The 14,262-nt window shown below is 41.6% G+C and overlaps 1 protein-coding gene across 4 annotated transcripts in view; it reads right to left on the bottom strand.

Moving 5' to 3' along the window:
• MASP1 (MBL associated serine protease 1) overlaps positions 1-14,262 on the bottom strand; it is a 60,429-nt gene that overhangs the window by 25,875 nt on the left and 20,292 nt on the right. For all 4 annotated transcript variants that reach the window (XM_036445534.2, XM_045583789.1, XM_036445532.2 and 1 more), the window contains 6 exons: positions 8,950-9,127; positions 7,812-7,943; positions 5,514-5,710; positions 4,044-4,191; positions 2,637-2,755; positions 1,549-1,627 (listed from right to left, as the gene is read on the bottom strand). In XM_036445534.2, coding sequence (XP_036301427.1) covers positions 1,549-1,627; positions 2,637-2,755; positions 4,044-4,191; positions 5,514-5,710; positions 7,812-7,943; positions 8,950-9,127 — 853 coding nt within the window. The remainder of the gene's footprint in view (positions 1-1,548; positions 1,628-2,636; positions 2,756-4,043; positions 4,192-5,513; positions 5,711-7,811; positions 7,944-8,949; positions 9,128-14,262) is intronic.

Genomic DNA, 14,262 nt, shown 5'->3' on the forward strand with positions numbered 1-14,262 from the left:
TAGAACTCAGCCTCAGCACCACACATGAGCCACATGTGGGAGGAGGCAGCAGATGTGTCTGCTGGCATTTAAGTTTCTCCATTTCTGGCTCTAGTCTTTTCCATCTGAGTTCTCTGTAGACCTCTGCCAAAGCATCCAAGAAATGTTGGTTGAAGCCATAAAAAGCACCTCCTGCTCCCTCCCATGTCCCCCACACATACATACTAGACTCTGACTCCAGCCACATCATCCTATAAAGAAAGGAAAATTGACAACAAGCACACACTGCTCTAAAGTTCTGTCTGGGATTTGCTTCAAGGGAGTCCCAGCCTGATAGTGTCCCGTTGGGCCAGTGGGAGTAGATCTGCCAGCCCAGTGGATCTGAGCCATTTAGGAGATGGTGGGACAAGGACACCACTCCAAGTTTACATGCAGTCATGAATTAGGGGCAGGCGAGACTAATCCTAATTCTTGACTTCTCACCTCTCTGTTCTAAAACAAATCCTCCTCCCCTTCCTTCCTGTCTCTTTTTCCTCCCTTTTTTGTCACTATAGATAAGTGTCCTAAAATTGTGGTCTTTACAAGCCTTGCATTGAAGTCACATGGGTAGGGGGAGAGGAGGAAGTGGCTGACACTTGGTATTTTTGCAAAGCTTACTAGGTTATTTATATGGAACACATTATGTTAGAACCACCAGGATATATTCTAGAATATTAAAATAATTCACACTTTCTATTTAACAGTTAAGGAAGAGGATCCAGTCCATGGTCATAGGGTGGGTTAGGAGCAGAGACAAGGCAAGAACTCTGAGTCCCAAGGTCATGCAGAACTGTGTCCCCAGCTTCACACACATCCACTGTGTTGACTCCATAGTCCTAAAGCATAAGCTGTCCCAGAAGACTTAGTGGATATGACTGACAGCCACATGGACTGGCAAGGTCACTTGGCTCTGGACACTGGGGCCAAAATAGTTTCCTGAATTAGCAATTTGAAACAGAGAGCTACTTTCAAACCTGGAGACATGCTATTTCTGTAGCAAGTTTGGCAACCTGTCTGCAGGCAGAGGTAAAAATCCGCATTTAGAAAGTAAAGACCCACAAAAAGTTTCTTTTGGAATCTTATTGTTTTTTCCCCCAACATTATAATTTTAATTTTTATTTATTTATTTTAAAATATATTTTATTGACTTTACAGAGAGGTAGAGAGAGGGATAGAGAGCTAGAAACATTGATGAGAGAGAATCATCGATCAGCTGCCTCTTGCACACCTCTACTGGGGATGCGCCTGCAACCAAGGCACATGCCCTTGACTGGAATTGAACCCTGGACCCTTCAGTCTGCAGGCCCATGCTCCATCCACTGAGCCAAACCCGTTTTGGCTGGAATCTTATTGTTTTATTGCTAAAAGATACATACTTCTTTTGTCCAACTCACATGTGTCTGCTGACCTCCTGCCCCCTTTATTTTAAAGTGCACCTGCTAAGTGGTCCCCCCTCTGTGGTCTCTGCTCAAATCCCACCAGTGCTGGGGAACTCATGGTTTTTATAATAAAGGGATTTTGTTTTCTTACGTTTACAAATGGGAATCTCGTTACTCCACGAGCCATCCTTCAGGCACTCTATCTGGAATGTATCCATCTCCACATTATCCTAGGAAGAAATATGACAAAGATGTGGGGAGAAGGAAAACAGGTGGGGTTGGTGGTGGCTTTTCAGCACAAGCAACTCAAACTACAAATCTGGGTGTCCTAACATGAAGTTTTCCAAACATATGTCTCCAAGAGAAAGCCTAAAGATGAGAAAAAAGTAGATGCTGAGTTCGTATTCTCAATTCCTGCCCTGGAGAGAGTCCTGCCACCTCTAAAAAGGGTATGAGAAGGGATTTGGGCAACTGTCTCTGAAGGAAAATCTATACTTTTTACTCCTTTTTCAGAGCGGTGGCTTTCAAACCTGAGCAAGGATCAGCATCCTGAAGGCACTTGCACAGATTGCGGGGCCCTGCCCCTGAAGATTCTGATTCAGTGGCTCTGACCTAGGAATTAAGCCTTTGCATTTTTAACAAGTGAGTTGATGCTGTAGTGGGACCCCACTTTGAGAACCATTCCTTCAGGGCACTGGTCCACCAGCTTGGCTCACATCAGACTCACCTGGGTGACGTAACAGAAAACCAATCACTGGGCACTGCCCTAGAGATTCTGCTTTCATTGAGCTCAGGTGGGCCTAGAAAGTGGACTTGTTTTTTTTAAGTTAAGCAGGTGATTCCTAGGAGAATCGTGGTTTCAGAGGGTGGACAAGTTAGCAATACATGTCTGTCACCTCTAAAATCCCTGTTTTTCCACCCCCATTTCCCCCAATAAGCCTCAAATTTGTTAAGGTTGTTTGTCCTGATTGTAGAGATGAGTAGAGCTAGATTTTTGAAATTCAAACCAGCCCACACTCTGGTAAAAGACTTTTGTGCCACTTCCAGAAGTGAGAGTCTGGGACACATGCTTTAAACTTTTAGAAGACAAACTTCTGGAGTGCTTTGTAGATTTATGGGAAATCTAGAAAATACTATGGTGGGACCCTCACAAGCTCTGGAAGCCAATCTATTTAGGGAAGCTCTCGAGAGAATTTCTCTAGCTTGGTCTACAAATACTCCCCAGGCAGGACCCTGTACCTTCAGCACTTTGTAGCCTGTGTCACAGCTGATGAGCACCTGGTCTTTGAAGAAATACTTGGCTTGCAAGGGCTCAATTTTCCCTTGGACAGGAGGTTGTAGCCCTGGACATTCCTTCCCTGGTGAAGGAATGGAAAAATAGCAAGTAAGAAAACAAGGAAAAGTATGGTAGCCAGAGGCCAGTCCCTAGACTGCCATGCATGATGGAGGAGAAGACACAGGACTGGGTGTTAGGGGCCTGGACCTAATAAAACCTGAAGAAAACTTACTGGAACCTGAGTAGATTCTTGGACCTCTCTTTTCTCATTTGCATAATGAGGTGGTTAACCAGAAGATTTAATCAAAACTCACGATTGGATAGCATATTAAGTGCCATTGACTATAAGCCTAGTAGTCTGATGCTTTCTTATTTTTAAATAACATCTGCCATAGTAGACATCAAACATCTATTTGCATTTCTACAGTGACAGGGGAGCTCCGTACTTACCAAAGCTTCACCTATCATACTGAATTCATCTGATTAAAGAAATAGTAGTTCCATATGCAACTGAAATTTATACTGTTCTAATATTTACTTATCAGGAGTAGTTTGCCCTCTTGGGGAACTCAGGGTGACACCAATGGCTCTTTCTTCCCAAGACCATGCCTCAAAGTGTTGGTCTGTGATCATATGCCTCTGAGCTCTATTTTCAAAAGGCAAAAGTCAGACAGGATTCCCAGGCCTAGGGCTATCCCTGAAAATGTTTCCTGGACAAACTCTCTTTCGTTAACATTTGCTTCACTTTTCTCTGCAGAATCAGCCACTAAATTTGATAGTGCAGTTCAGGCCAGGATATTGGAGTCTATGAATTGAATTAGTCATGCCCAGCTGTGGTCTTGTCGCTGATGCCCACCCTCTTCTTTTTCAAGTTATTGCATACAAATTGAGTCAAATGGCTCTATTAATATTTGGGCCGGGATTGGCTACCTTGGGGTATTAGAGAATGAAACCCGTGGGCTTTGCCAGTCTAGGAGGAACATAAAGAGCCAAACCGCAGTAGTGGAACATTTTGAGCTACAGGCTCACACCAAAATTCCAGCCTCAGACTTAGAGAAGGATGGAGCTGGAAGGGTCCTCTCCAGGCCCAATGAATCACAGTGTGTGTGGGGGGGTGCGGTTCAAAACCCAAGTTCTGTTTTTTTAATCTCCCCATATGATTCCAACATACAGTAAATTCGAACACACCATGATCACCCCATGATCACCCCATTATATAGAAAAGAAACTGAGTCAGAAGAGAAAATGTGCCTTGTTGTACCAGTGGCAGAGCTGGTAACCCACTACAATCTCCGAGGAGTCCCAGGCTGGAGCCTCCTCATCCCTCAGCCACGGAGCTCAATGAGGGCTGAGCACAATGACAAAGTTACCTGCTGCCTTGTACGAGAGCTTCCAGCCCCGGTTCTCGCCTGAATTGTCACTGCGGAACCGGATTGAGACGTTGTGGGTCTGAGTATTGATAGGTTCTGGGGATTTCTCTCCACAGAAAGGTCCCAATACTTTTGACCCAACTTCAATCTGTGAGACAAGACAAAGGAAATGGAGGTTCACATCAGAATAGCAGTGGCTGCTTCAGGGACCACCTTTACACTGTGCTGGGGTTTTCTGGAAGCCTTCATGTGAAACCTATTATTCACTCACATTTCTAGTGGATGTTACCATTCACCAGATATTTCCATCATTAGTCCCACAATTTACAATTTATAATAGCCTTGACAGTGGACTAGGCAGGCTAATAATCTGCTCAAAGATGAACATACTATGCCTCAGAGAGAGACAGACCTTGTCCTGAGCAAAGCATTGAAAAGGCCTCTGCTCTCAAAAAACTTTCAGTCTAGTTGGGGGAGGATAATAAATATGTGCTTTTTGTTTCTAACTTATGTAGTAAAATCTATGTAACCTATGGAATTCGTCATTAATATGATAGATAATAACTCTAAATAGGTGGCCAGGGAAGGTCTCCTTGAGTAGGCGATACTGGATTTGAGACATATAGGATGAATAGGAGTTTTTCATTGGAGAAGGAGGGTAGAATACTTTCCAGGTGGAGAACACAGTATATGTGAAGGTTAAGGCCAACAGAGGGAGTGCCATGGCATGAAGTTGAAAAGACAGGCAAGGGCCATATTGTGCTGAGGAATATGCTTATTTCCAAGTGCAACCTTGATCTAATATGACTTTTATGAAGATCAGCCTGGGTGCTATGGGAGAACAGGCATTGTAGGGCAAGGGTGGGAGCTTTGCAGTTGCCCAGGAGATAATGGGGTTTGGACTAGGATAGGAGGGTGGGATGGAGGAAAGGGAATAGGTACTATTCACTGATCCAGATTTTCCAATTCCCAGTCCTGGGTCTTTCATATGTGTTTAACTCTCTTCCTTCCATCTCTGAAGATGAGAACACCTTAAGCCTCATTTAGTGACTTCTACAATCCTGGGTGATATCTTAATCTTGTCAGCTTTACTGTGGAGAGGGGGGGAAAGTAAATCCCCAAATGATTAAGTACCTGGATAAGGCTCATGGCAGAGCTCCTGGCAACTATGTGTGGCAGGCAGAATTCTAAGGTGGTCCTCATGAGCTTCCTTCCAGGTGTTACTTCATGACAATATTATGCTACATGGCAAAAGGGATTTTATAGGTGGCCAAGTGGCTAGTTTTGGATCAGGGAAGATTTCTAGACTGTATCTGATTAAGCTGGTAGATGTTACTTGAAATAGTTATTTTTTTGGAAGACAGATGTTTGGCCTCCTATCCCGGGAGAAGGTAGAGGGCAAGATTATCAATTTCCCCAATTCAGCAAGATTTTCCAGTATCACCAGAGAAAGGTCCATTGCAGGCTTACCTTGATATAATCATAGGGGCAAGGCACCTCTGGATGGTCCTCAATGTCGAAAATGTCTTCAAACTTCAGGCTGATCATGAAACCTTCCTCCAGTCTGATCGCATAGAAGCATTCCGAGCTCTTAGGGTAAGGGTTGGGGAAGTCAGGGCTGGTGATCACGCCAGTCCTCTGGGTGAAGAGGTTGTCACTGCACTCCACTATGGGAAACATATCAGAGCAAAGTGACCCACCACACATGGCCACAGAAATGCCTTTCTTATCTGTTACTGTATGGTTCTACAGTGGTCCCTAGAGGCTAGTAGGAAAGGAATACTTATCCCCCATCACAGATGGGGATACTGAATTTCAGTGAGAGGAAAGTGATTTATCCAAATCACACACCAGTAATTTGCAGGGTCAAGACTCAAAGGCAGTGAGTGTTATAAGCCTTCTCATCAGATTCTGTGGCATTGGGGGGAAGGAGGAAAGGACAGGGTTTAAGATGGAAAGGTTTTGAGATGGAATGGTTGAGGTGGTGGTGTCTAGACTGCTTTTGTCCTGCTCTCCCTTTAGCCGAGAACTCCATTAGGTCTCTGTTTTGATCCCTCATACACCCCCTCTCCCTGGCACCTGGCTTTGCTTTGTTTCCCTTTATGTTGCCGACCACTACTTGCCACTATGTGATAGACTTGTTTGTGGATTCTCTTGCCCCCACTAGACTGTAAGTACCTTGAACTCAGGGATTCTTTGTCCCTATTTCACCTGCTACACCCAGGACAAAGCACCTGGTTGTGGCTTAGCTCTGCTAAGGTCTTTTTATTTGCTATTGGACCTTTGTCCTTGGGTTGACCCATCCTAGATGTAGGATGTCAATTCCTTCTAAGCACTAGCTCATCCTGCTCATTTGCATAAGAGTAAACTGTGTCCCAGAAAAGGGGGCATGACTAACTTGAAAGTCTACAACTCAGCTGTAGAGCAAAGTTTAGGTCAAGGTAACTTGAATTCCCACCTGTTTTCATTTTCTGTATTACACATTCTTATGGCAATGATATTGCCCCAAAGGGGGTTAAAATTAGTTCTTGGTTGGGAGAAGTCTACCCTTTTTATGAATGATACTTAATTAGGCATACAGTACATAAATAATATATACAGTGTATCTGTGGTATTAAAATTTCATGGGTAGGGGCAGATATTAAGAAGATTAGGAAGATAATGTTTTAAAAAGTTCCTGGAGGCACAGGCAAAGTGAAAAAGATAAAGAAATCTTGCTCATTCTTAGCCCCACTGAACTCAGTATATAGTAGATACTCAATAAAAACTTACTGAATGGAAACCATAGAAAATATAACCCTTGAGATGAAACTCCTATATGTGCCTTTTCTCTACTGATGCGTCAAACAGGGTTTTTTTGTTTTGTTTTTGTTTTTGTTTTTTCAGAAGTAAGTAGAAACGTTTGAAGGAGAAAGAAAAAGAATTCTCATGTCCAAACTTGTTCTCCTCCAATGACCTCTCACTCAGCTTCCAAGGGATTTTTCTGAAACTCAGCTCCTTACCCTGCAGTCATGCTAATGGTAATTCCCCAAACGATCCAAAATCAACTGGGTGTAGACAAGTTTGTGGAAGCTGTTCTCTGTCTTTTTCTTATTCTTCTATATCTGTCAGGGCTATCATTTCTGAAACATGTTTGCCCACACCCCAGGCAAACTCAGGTCTGATTGTACTGTGGCCACACTACTTGTATAGCTTTTACTACTTTTCACCATTTGCTTTGTGGCTGTTTCCCATTAACCAGATGGTCCTCATGGAAAGTAGCTGACCCTTCTGCTTGTCCACCTCTGCCCAGCCCAGAGACTATGGCAGAATAGGCATGCTGATAAAAGATTAAAACAGAGAGAGGGCCAGAAATGCTGTTTCTGTCTTTGCCTCTCTCCTCCCTCTTCTTTCCTTTGGACCAAGGTTTTCTTTATCACAGAGGAACTTAGGGGCTATGGAAAAGAGCAAAAGAAACTTCTGGGAGAGGCCTAGTTCATGGCTCAGAGAGAGGGGACAGGAAAGCTTTTTTTTCTTTTCTGTTTTTTTTAGCAGGCCAATTACCTGCAGAGGGAGAGGAGATAGGGAGAAAAGGGCAGAGATTTCTGCTGCCCAGGAAGAAAGATGGCCCATAGGCTAGGGCTGCTGGGCATTTCAAACACGTAGTACCTAGAGGCACAGATCTCAGATTTCATTTTTAATTGTTCCTACAGTCCTTGTAAGCCTCCCTCATCTGACAGGAAAATGTGGCACACGATGGTGATGAATAGTATCATCCCCATGCCTCACCTCTGCAGGTCCTGTTATCCGTGTGGAGGATGTAGCCAAAGCGGCAGGAGCAATAGTAGCCACCGATGTAGTTATGGCAGTAATGATCGCAGGACAGTTCTTCGTCCTCCTGCTCTGTGCACTCGTCCACATCTGTAGGGGCAGGCACAGCCTCTCAGTCAGTGAATCCATGAGGGATGATGAAGACAACAACTAACATTTTTAGAGCACCTTAGTGTAGGCTATTCATTATGTTGTGAGATGCTTGCATTTCATCATTTGATCCTCACATGAAGCCCAAAAGTAGCCAATGTTTCTGTTTACAGGTGGAAACTGGAACTCAGAAAGGTAAGAGACTTAAGCAAGATTATAGAGAGCCAGGTTCAAACCCAAGCAACCTGTCTTGTGCCACTATCTTATAACAATAGTGAAAATAGTAAGCAGGGCTATTCCTATTCCTATTCAACAGATGATAAGACTGAGAGATTTAGAGGCATTAAGCAACTGACTCCAAGTCACACAGATAGTAAGTGGAAGGGACAGCATGGACTGGACCCAGAGCATAGGCTCTTAACTTCTACTCTATTCTACCTGTATCTATGTTGCTTATAGGGGCCCAGCCCTGTCCTAAACACTAGAAATATAAAGATAAAAAAGATGTACATTCTCAATCCAATTTAAAAATTTGGCTCAGCCAGCATGGCTCAATGGTTGAACATAGACTTATAAAACAGAAGGTCACAGTTTGATTCCCAGTTAGGGTACATGTCTGGATTGTGGGCTCAATCCCCAGTGTGGAACATGCAGGAGGCAGCTGATCAATGATTCTCTGACATCATTTGATGTTTCTATCTTTCTCCCCTTCTCCCTTCCTTTCTGAAATCAATAACAATGTTTTTTTTTTGTTTGTTTTGTTTTAAATCGAACATGCATTTCCCCCAAAAGGATACATAGATGGCCAGCAAGCATGTGTAAAGATGCTCTAGGTCACTAGTCAGCAGGTGGATAGATATGTAATAGAGCAAATGCAGTAAGACATTCATGGTAGAATCTGCGTGGTGAGTACACAGCTGTTCATTGTAAAGAAGAGAGTACAAGACACTTTTAATCTTTATTGAGAAACGGAGACCTGGGGATGAGCCACCCACTTCTCACTTACCCACAGCCATATAGTGGGCATCAAAGCCTGTGAATCGCTCCTCATCAGAGAAATCTGACTGGAAAGTGATGGACATGAAGGAACCAGGGGAGAGGATCATTTCCTGACCAGGGGTATGCTCAGTGTCTGTGTTCTCACTGCCACAGAAGATTGCCAGCAACTGGTCTTCAGTTTCTACCTTTAAGGTCAAAGAGAAAGGGAACAAATGAGCAGCTTTTCAAATTAGTTTCTCCGGTAGAAAAGAGGGAGAGACTTCCCTGGAGTAGACCAAGCAGCCTGGGAAGTCCAAAGGATAGGGATTAGGAATTATGGAATTTAAGGAAAGACACATTACAGCTTAAGTAAAAGTGGCCATCTGATCACTGTTGCATTCATTTTGTTTAGATCCATCAAAAGTAGCTTGACCTTTTTCATTTCTGTTGACAACCAAATGGCTTTTGTTGTTGTTGTTAAAAATGACTCAACGTTAAAATTAAAGGAGTTAGATCACAGATGGATTTTATATGCCACAGAAACTTAGCACATTCCAAAGAAAAGAAACTTTATATACAATATAAGTCATTCATTGAGCATTCAGTGTGTGCTGATGCTGGGCAAAATAGGTGATGGGGATGATGAGAGAAGATTGAGACATAGAGCTGTGCATGTTCAGACTGATAAAAACACCCAGAGCTATTATTCAGTGTGACAGGTGGTTTAATGGAAATAAGCACTGGGGATGCATGCAGAAGGAGGTGAAATATCCCCATTAGAATGTAAGCTGCAGGACAACAAGACTTCGTGTTCTTTACAGATGTGTCATCAGTATATGGAATAGGACCTGGTACATAGCAGTTATTTGTTATCAAGATCTCAAAGAACAAGGCCCATTTGGAGAACAATGAGAAGCCAGGTAATCTGTAAAGATTGTAGGTGATGCACTTAGAAAGATAGGTGATTTTTAAAATTTATTTAAATCATGGTTGACCTTGAATGCCATAATAATAAGTGAGTCTTAATTTTGTGAATAAAAGAAGACATTGAAAACTGTTGAACAGGAAAGACGTGTCATCAGTACTACATTTAATAGGTAGTCTTAATAATACCAAAACTACTGGGATCATCCAGAAGTAGTATATTTTTTGTGTATGTCTGTACTAAGAGTCAGATGTAAAAAATGACTATTTGCTAAAAGAATTATTTACATTGGGAGAGCAGGAGACCCAAGCAGAGATCTCAAACTGGTTGCCTAACAATGATTGTGGCTGTTTATTTGGGAAGCACTGGATAGCAGCTGTTTGATAGTATTTATTTGACCACAAATGCTTGGCCTACCCATGACTCTATTGTTTACACCTTTCCCAATTCTTGTAAGCCTATATTTGAACTTGCAACTTTTAGACTGATTTTAGTCAAGATGCATAAGAAAATCTCTTACCAAGAATAATTTCTGCTGCCTTTCAAAGTCATTAAAGGAAAGTTCTCAAAGGCTGCCTATCTCTAGTAGATTCTAATGAATTCATTGTTTTGTTCATTTAGTTTAGTATGCCAGAGTATCTTGACATTTGACACTTCTGTTTTGAAACTAATGATTTATTTATTTAAAATAAGTGGGAGTTTTAAAGAAAAACAATTTGCCATGGCAACAAAACACAAGGACAATTAATTGCTAACTTTGGGAATTGAAGTGTAAACAGAAGATGAGATCATGGCTTTGCTATTTATTTCTTTTCTCTGCAGATACTAGACAAACTTCTTACTGTAGAACGTGCCTATATACACACAGCTGAAATGTCACTTCCTTGAACATCACAGCTGGTTTGTTATCTGAGTTTTAAATATAGCTGAAGTTTTACTTAATTACAATAAAAAAAAGTAAAAAATATTTTTGTTATAATACTTTTTAAAGTGCTTAATACAAAACCCTTCTTTTTTAGGTGACACATGCCAACGCTTTGTTAGGATCCAGGGATTGTTATGAACATCAACCATCTTAGGGATATTGCATTGTGTAATGTTGCTTACCCTACATAGATCATCCCCAGACTATAATGCCTTTGTAATTCGTATGTCTTATTTATATACTGTTTTATTTGCTGTATCTTTATGAGTTTTAGCTGAAATGTTATAAAATACAAACAAGTTAAACTGCTCTTCTTAGAACTTAATAAAAATAAGACTAAATAGGTTTGGAGTGAGGGCCTAAGAAAGGGCTTCTGCTATGAATGAGTAACTGCATGAGCTAGAGTGCCCTGTTTTGGTGGCCACTGCTTTGGAGTAATGAAAGCTGTAGTTAGAGATCCTGACCCCTATTCCTGATCTACAATAAAATGTTATATGGTCACCTCCTCATTAGTTCTCAGTTATCCACCTAATAAAACAGGGATTTGAAATACTTGAGTTCTATGTTCTCTTCCAATTTTGAAATACTAGTGATTTACCAAATTATAATATCCATACTTACAGATTCATTCATACATAGTAGGAAATGGAAGCAGGAGTTTCAACACACACACACACACACACACACACACACACACACACACACATTTCTTCCTGCTAAAAAATCTGATGGACTTGTTTGTGGTCTGTAACCATATAATACATAAACAATTATCATGAATAGTAATGTCTTGATGAAGGAGACACATCAGCCTCCTTCCTGTAATCTGGTACCCCAAGTTTTTGGGGTCTATATTGCCTGTAGTGTGGGTACCTCTAAGTGAAACCAATCAGAGATAATTTGTAAGGAAGAGACCTAATGAAGTTTTGTGATAAATAACTTACCTCCTCATATATTCCAGGCTCAGGGACCTTTTTATGATGTCAGATAAAGTTATCACCTGCAGAGCTACACTATTTTAGAGAATAGGTAAGCATGGCCCAGATGAGACCCATGGGAAAATCTGAGCCATATACACCTCTAGAAGCAGGAAAGAAAAGGCCCTGGGACTCTGGGAATTTAGCCTGCAGCTCTGAATAGAATCCTGATTTATCCGAGTTGGGAGGGAGGGACCTTTCACAGCTATTTCAATTGCCCTCCTTCTAGAGGAAACTGAGGTCTAAAGAGGGGAAGTGATTTGCTTAAGAGTAGAGAGATAATCACAAGCATTTCCTGATATCAATTTTGCTTTTGAAACTTTTCTGACCCTGGAGAAAGAAACCCAACAACCCAGAGTGCCTGTGACAAAAGACATAGACACTTTGACAAACAACTTTTCTGGTTCAAGGGCCTCTTGAAATCCTATCTTGGGTGCATGAACTATCTCCCAGAGAGGATGTGGCTCAGTGAAAGTTCCAGCTATAACCTAAACAGAGGGGGTCACTGGCCCTGGTTAAGATTTGCAGCTGCTGCTATGAATTGTAATATTCTTTAAAAATAATTTATTTCTGAGTACACATGGAAGATTGAGCCCTGGTTCTTGTTTGGACTGTCCTGCTTAGGGCCATCATATTAACAATATGGAGGGAAATGCCTTATCGCATGACACAAAATTCATAATAATAGGAAACCAAGAATTATCTGGTTGTGGATCACAGACTCTTCATTTTTCTATATCTTATTATGGGTAACCATGTCCTTTCAGGCTATTGTTATTTAAGACACCAGTACATGGATGCATGTTCCCAACTTATTTTCTTTCAACTTAATTCAATAATTATTTATAATCCAAGTGCTGTCTGGACTGTAATGTGGAGAATGCCAAAAATTACTTATTTGTTGCATGATCTTCATAAGCAAATCCCCTGCTTCTGAGAATGTGAAATTTTGTAGAAGAATAAGTACTCGAATGTATATGTTTTAGGGCATTGTCAGGCTATAGTTATTGCAGTGAGAGATAGGAAGTTCTGCAAGTTTAAAAAAAGAAAGAAAAAAGAAAAAGAAAAAAAATCATCCACCTGAGGGGAATCAGAAAACATTTAGGAAGAAGAAAACGTTCTTTGACCTGGGGACTGAAAGGTGAGCAGGTAGAGAGGTGAGGGGTAGTAGGGAGAGCATGTAGGCAGGGGGACTTGAACTTCCTGTCTTTCACTGCAGTCTGATAATGCCCTAACGTGTATACATTTGAGTACTTATCTTATTCTGCTACTAAATTTCACATTCCCAGAAGCATGGGACTTGCATATGCAACAAATAAATATATTTTGGCATTCTCCACATTACAGTTCAGACAGAACTTGGAAGTATTCAAAGTCTCAACCACCCCTCCTTTTCAACCAACATCTGACATGGGAAAGGGGTTCTATTGAGGAAATAAATCTGGAAAGAGAGATCTAAGGAAGAGAAGCTAGAGTCTGTTTTCCATGAATTTTCTACCTTAGTAGAAACAGCATAAAAAATTCCTAGGCAACACTAGGGCAGGACAGCAGAAACTTTGGCCCAATTTCTGTAGAATGACAGATACAACTGCTTTCCACGTGCCCATAAAGTTATCAGAGTTTATAGACAGATATCCTTTGGTCCCTTGATGCAATAGATGGAGAAGGTAACTTGGGGGCAATTGTTTTCATTTTACAGATGAGAAACCTGAAACCCAGATGACCCAAATGAATCAGACATGGTTATTATTTAGCAAGTGGTGGCTCTGGTCCAAAATCACAGCATTCTGATTCCATAGCCAATGACACTCATGCTCCTATGAGGCATGAGACCAACCAACAAGGGCTGCCCTGCAGACTCAATGGCTCCAGGTTTTGCTTGTCATTGCTCAAAAGCTACATTCTGGGCCCCTCTGATATCTTCTCTGGGCGCTTGAAGAGCTTTACAGGGTTAATTTAGGCAGACATTTAGAGTGTGCTTGATTGTCCTCTTGTCGATTAGTTGATCTTGGAACTACATTTCCCAGGGTCTTCTTCCCTATATATTGTAGTTCCAGGGTAGTGTTGTCCAAAAGAGGAACTTGTGTAAGGTTAGAACACCACAGTTTTTTATTCTCTGAAGATTGTGATCATATATAGAAATGAACAGATATGGATGTTTTCAATAGGTTATAATTGGTCATCACTCTCTTCAATCTGCATCCAGCTCTTCTTTTTAACTACTGGTTCTGATGACCAGAAAGCCTACCACCAGATGCTTGTAGGTGGACCGACATGGGTGGTAGCTGCTTAGAGCCAACAGCTTCTCGTAGGCTCTTCCATGTGCTCCCCCTTCACAGTCCCATGCTGGTTCCTTAGCTGAACTTGCTTAATTCCCAAATTCCTCTGCAAATGCCATCATTTCCACCCATTCCAGGGTTTCAGGAGAGCTGAATAGTCACCTTTCTGTGGTCCTCCACCTTTGTCTATGAGGATCTGGGACCATCACTTTCTTAGTTGTTTTTATAATTGTAT

The sequence above is a fragment of the Pipistrellus kuhlii genome, unplaced genomic scaffold (genome assembly GCF_014108245.1).
Source record: "Pipistrellus kuhlii isolate mPipKuh1 unplaced genomic scaffold, mPipKuh1.p scaffold_m20_p_2, whole genome shotgun sequence".
Taxonomy (NCBI): domain Eukaryota; kingdom Metazoa; phylum Chordata; class Mammalia; order Chiroptera; family Vespertilionidae; genus Pipistrellus; species Pipistrellus kuhlii.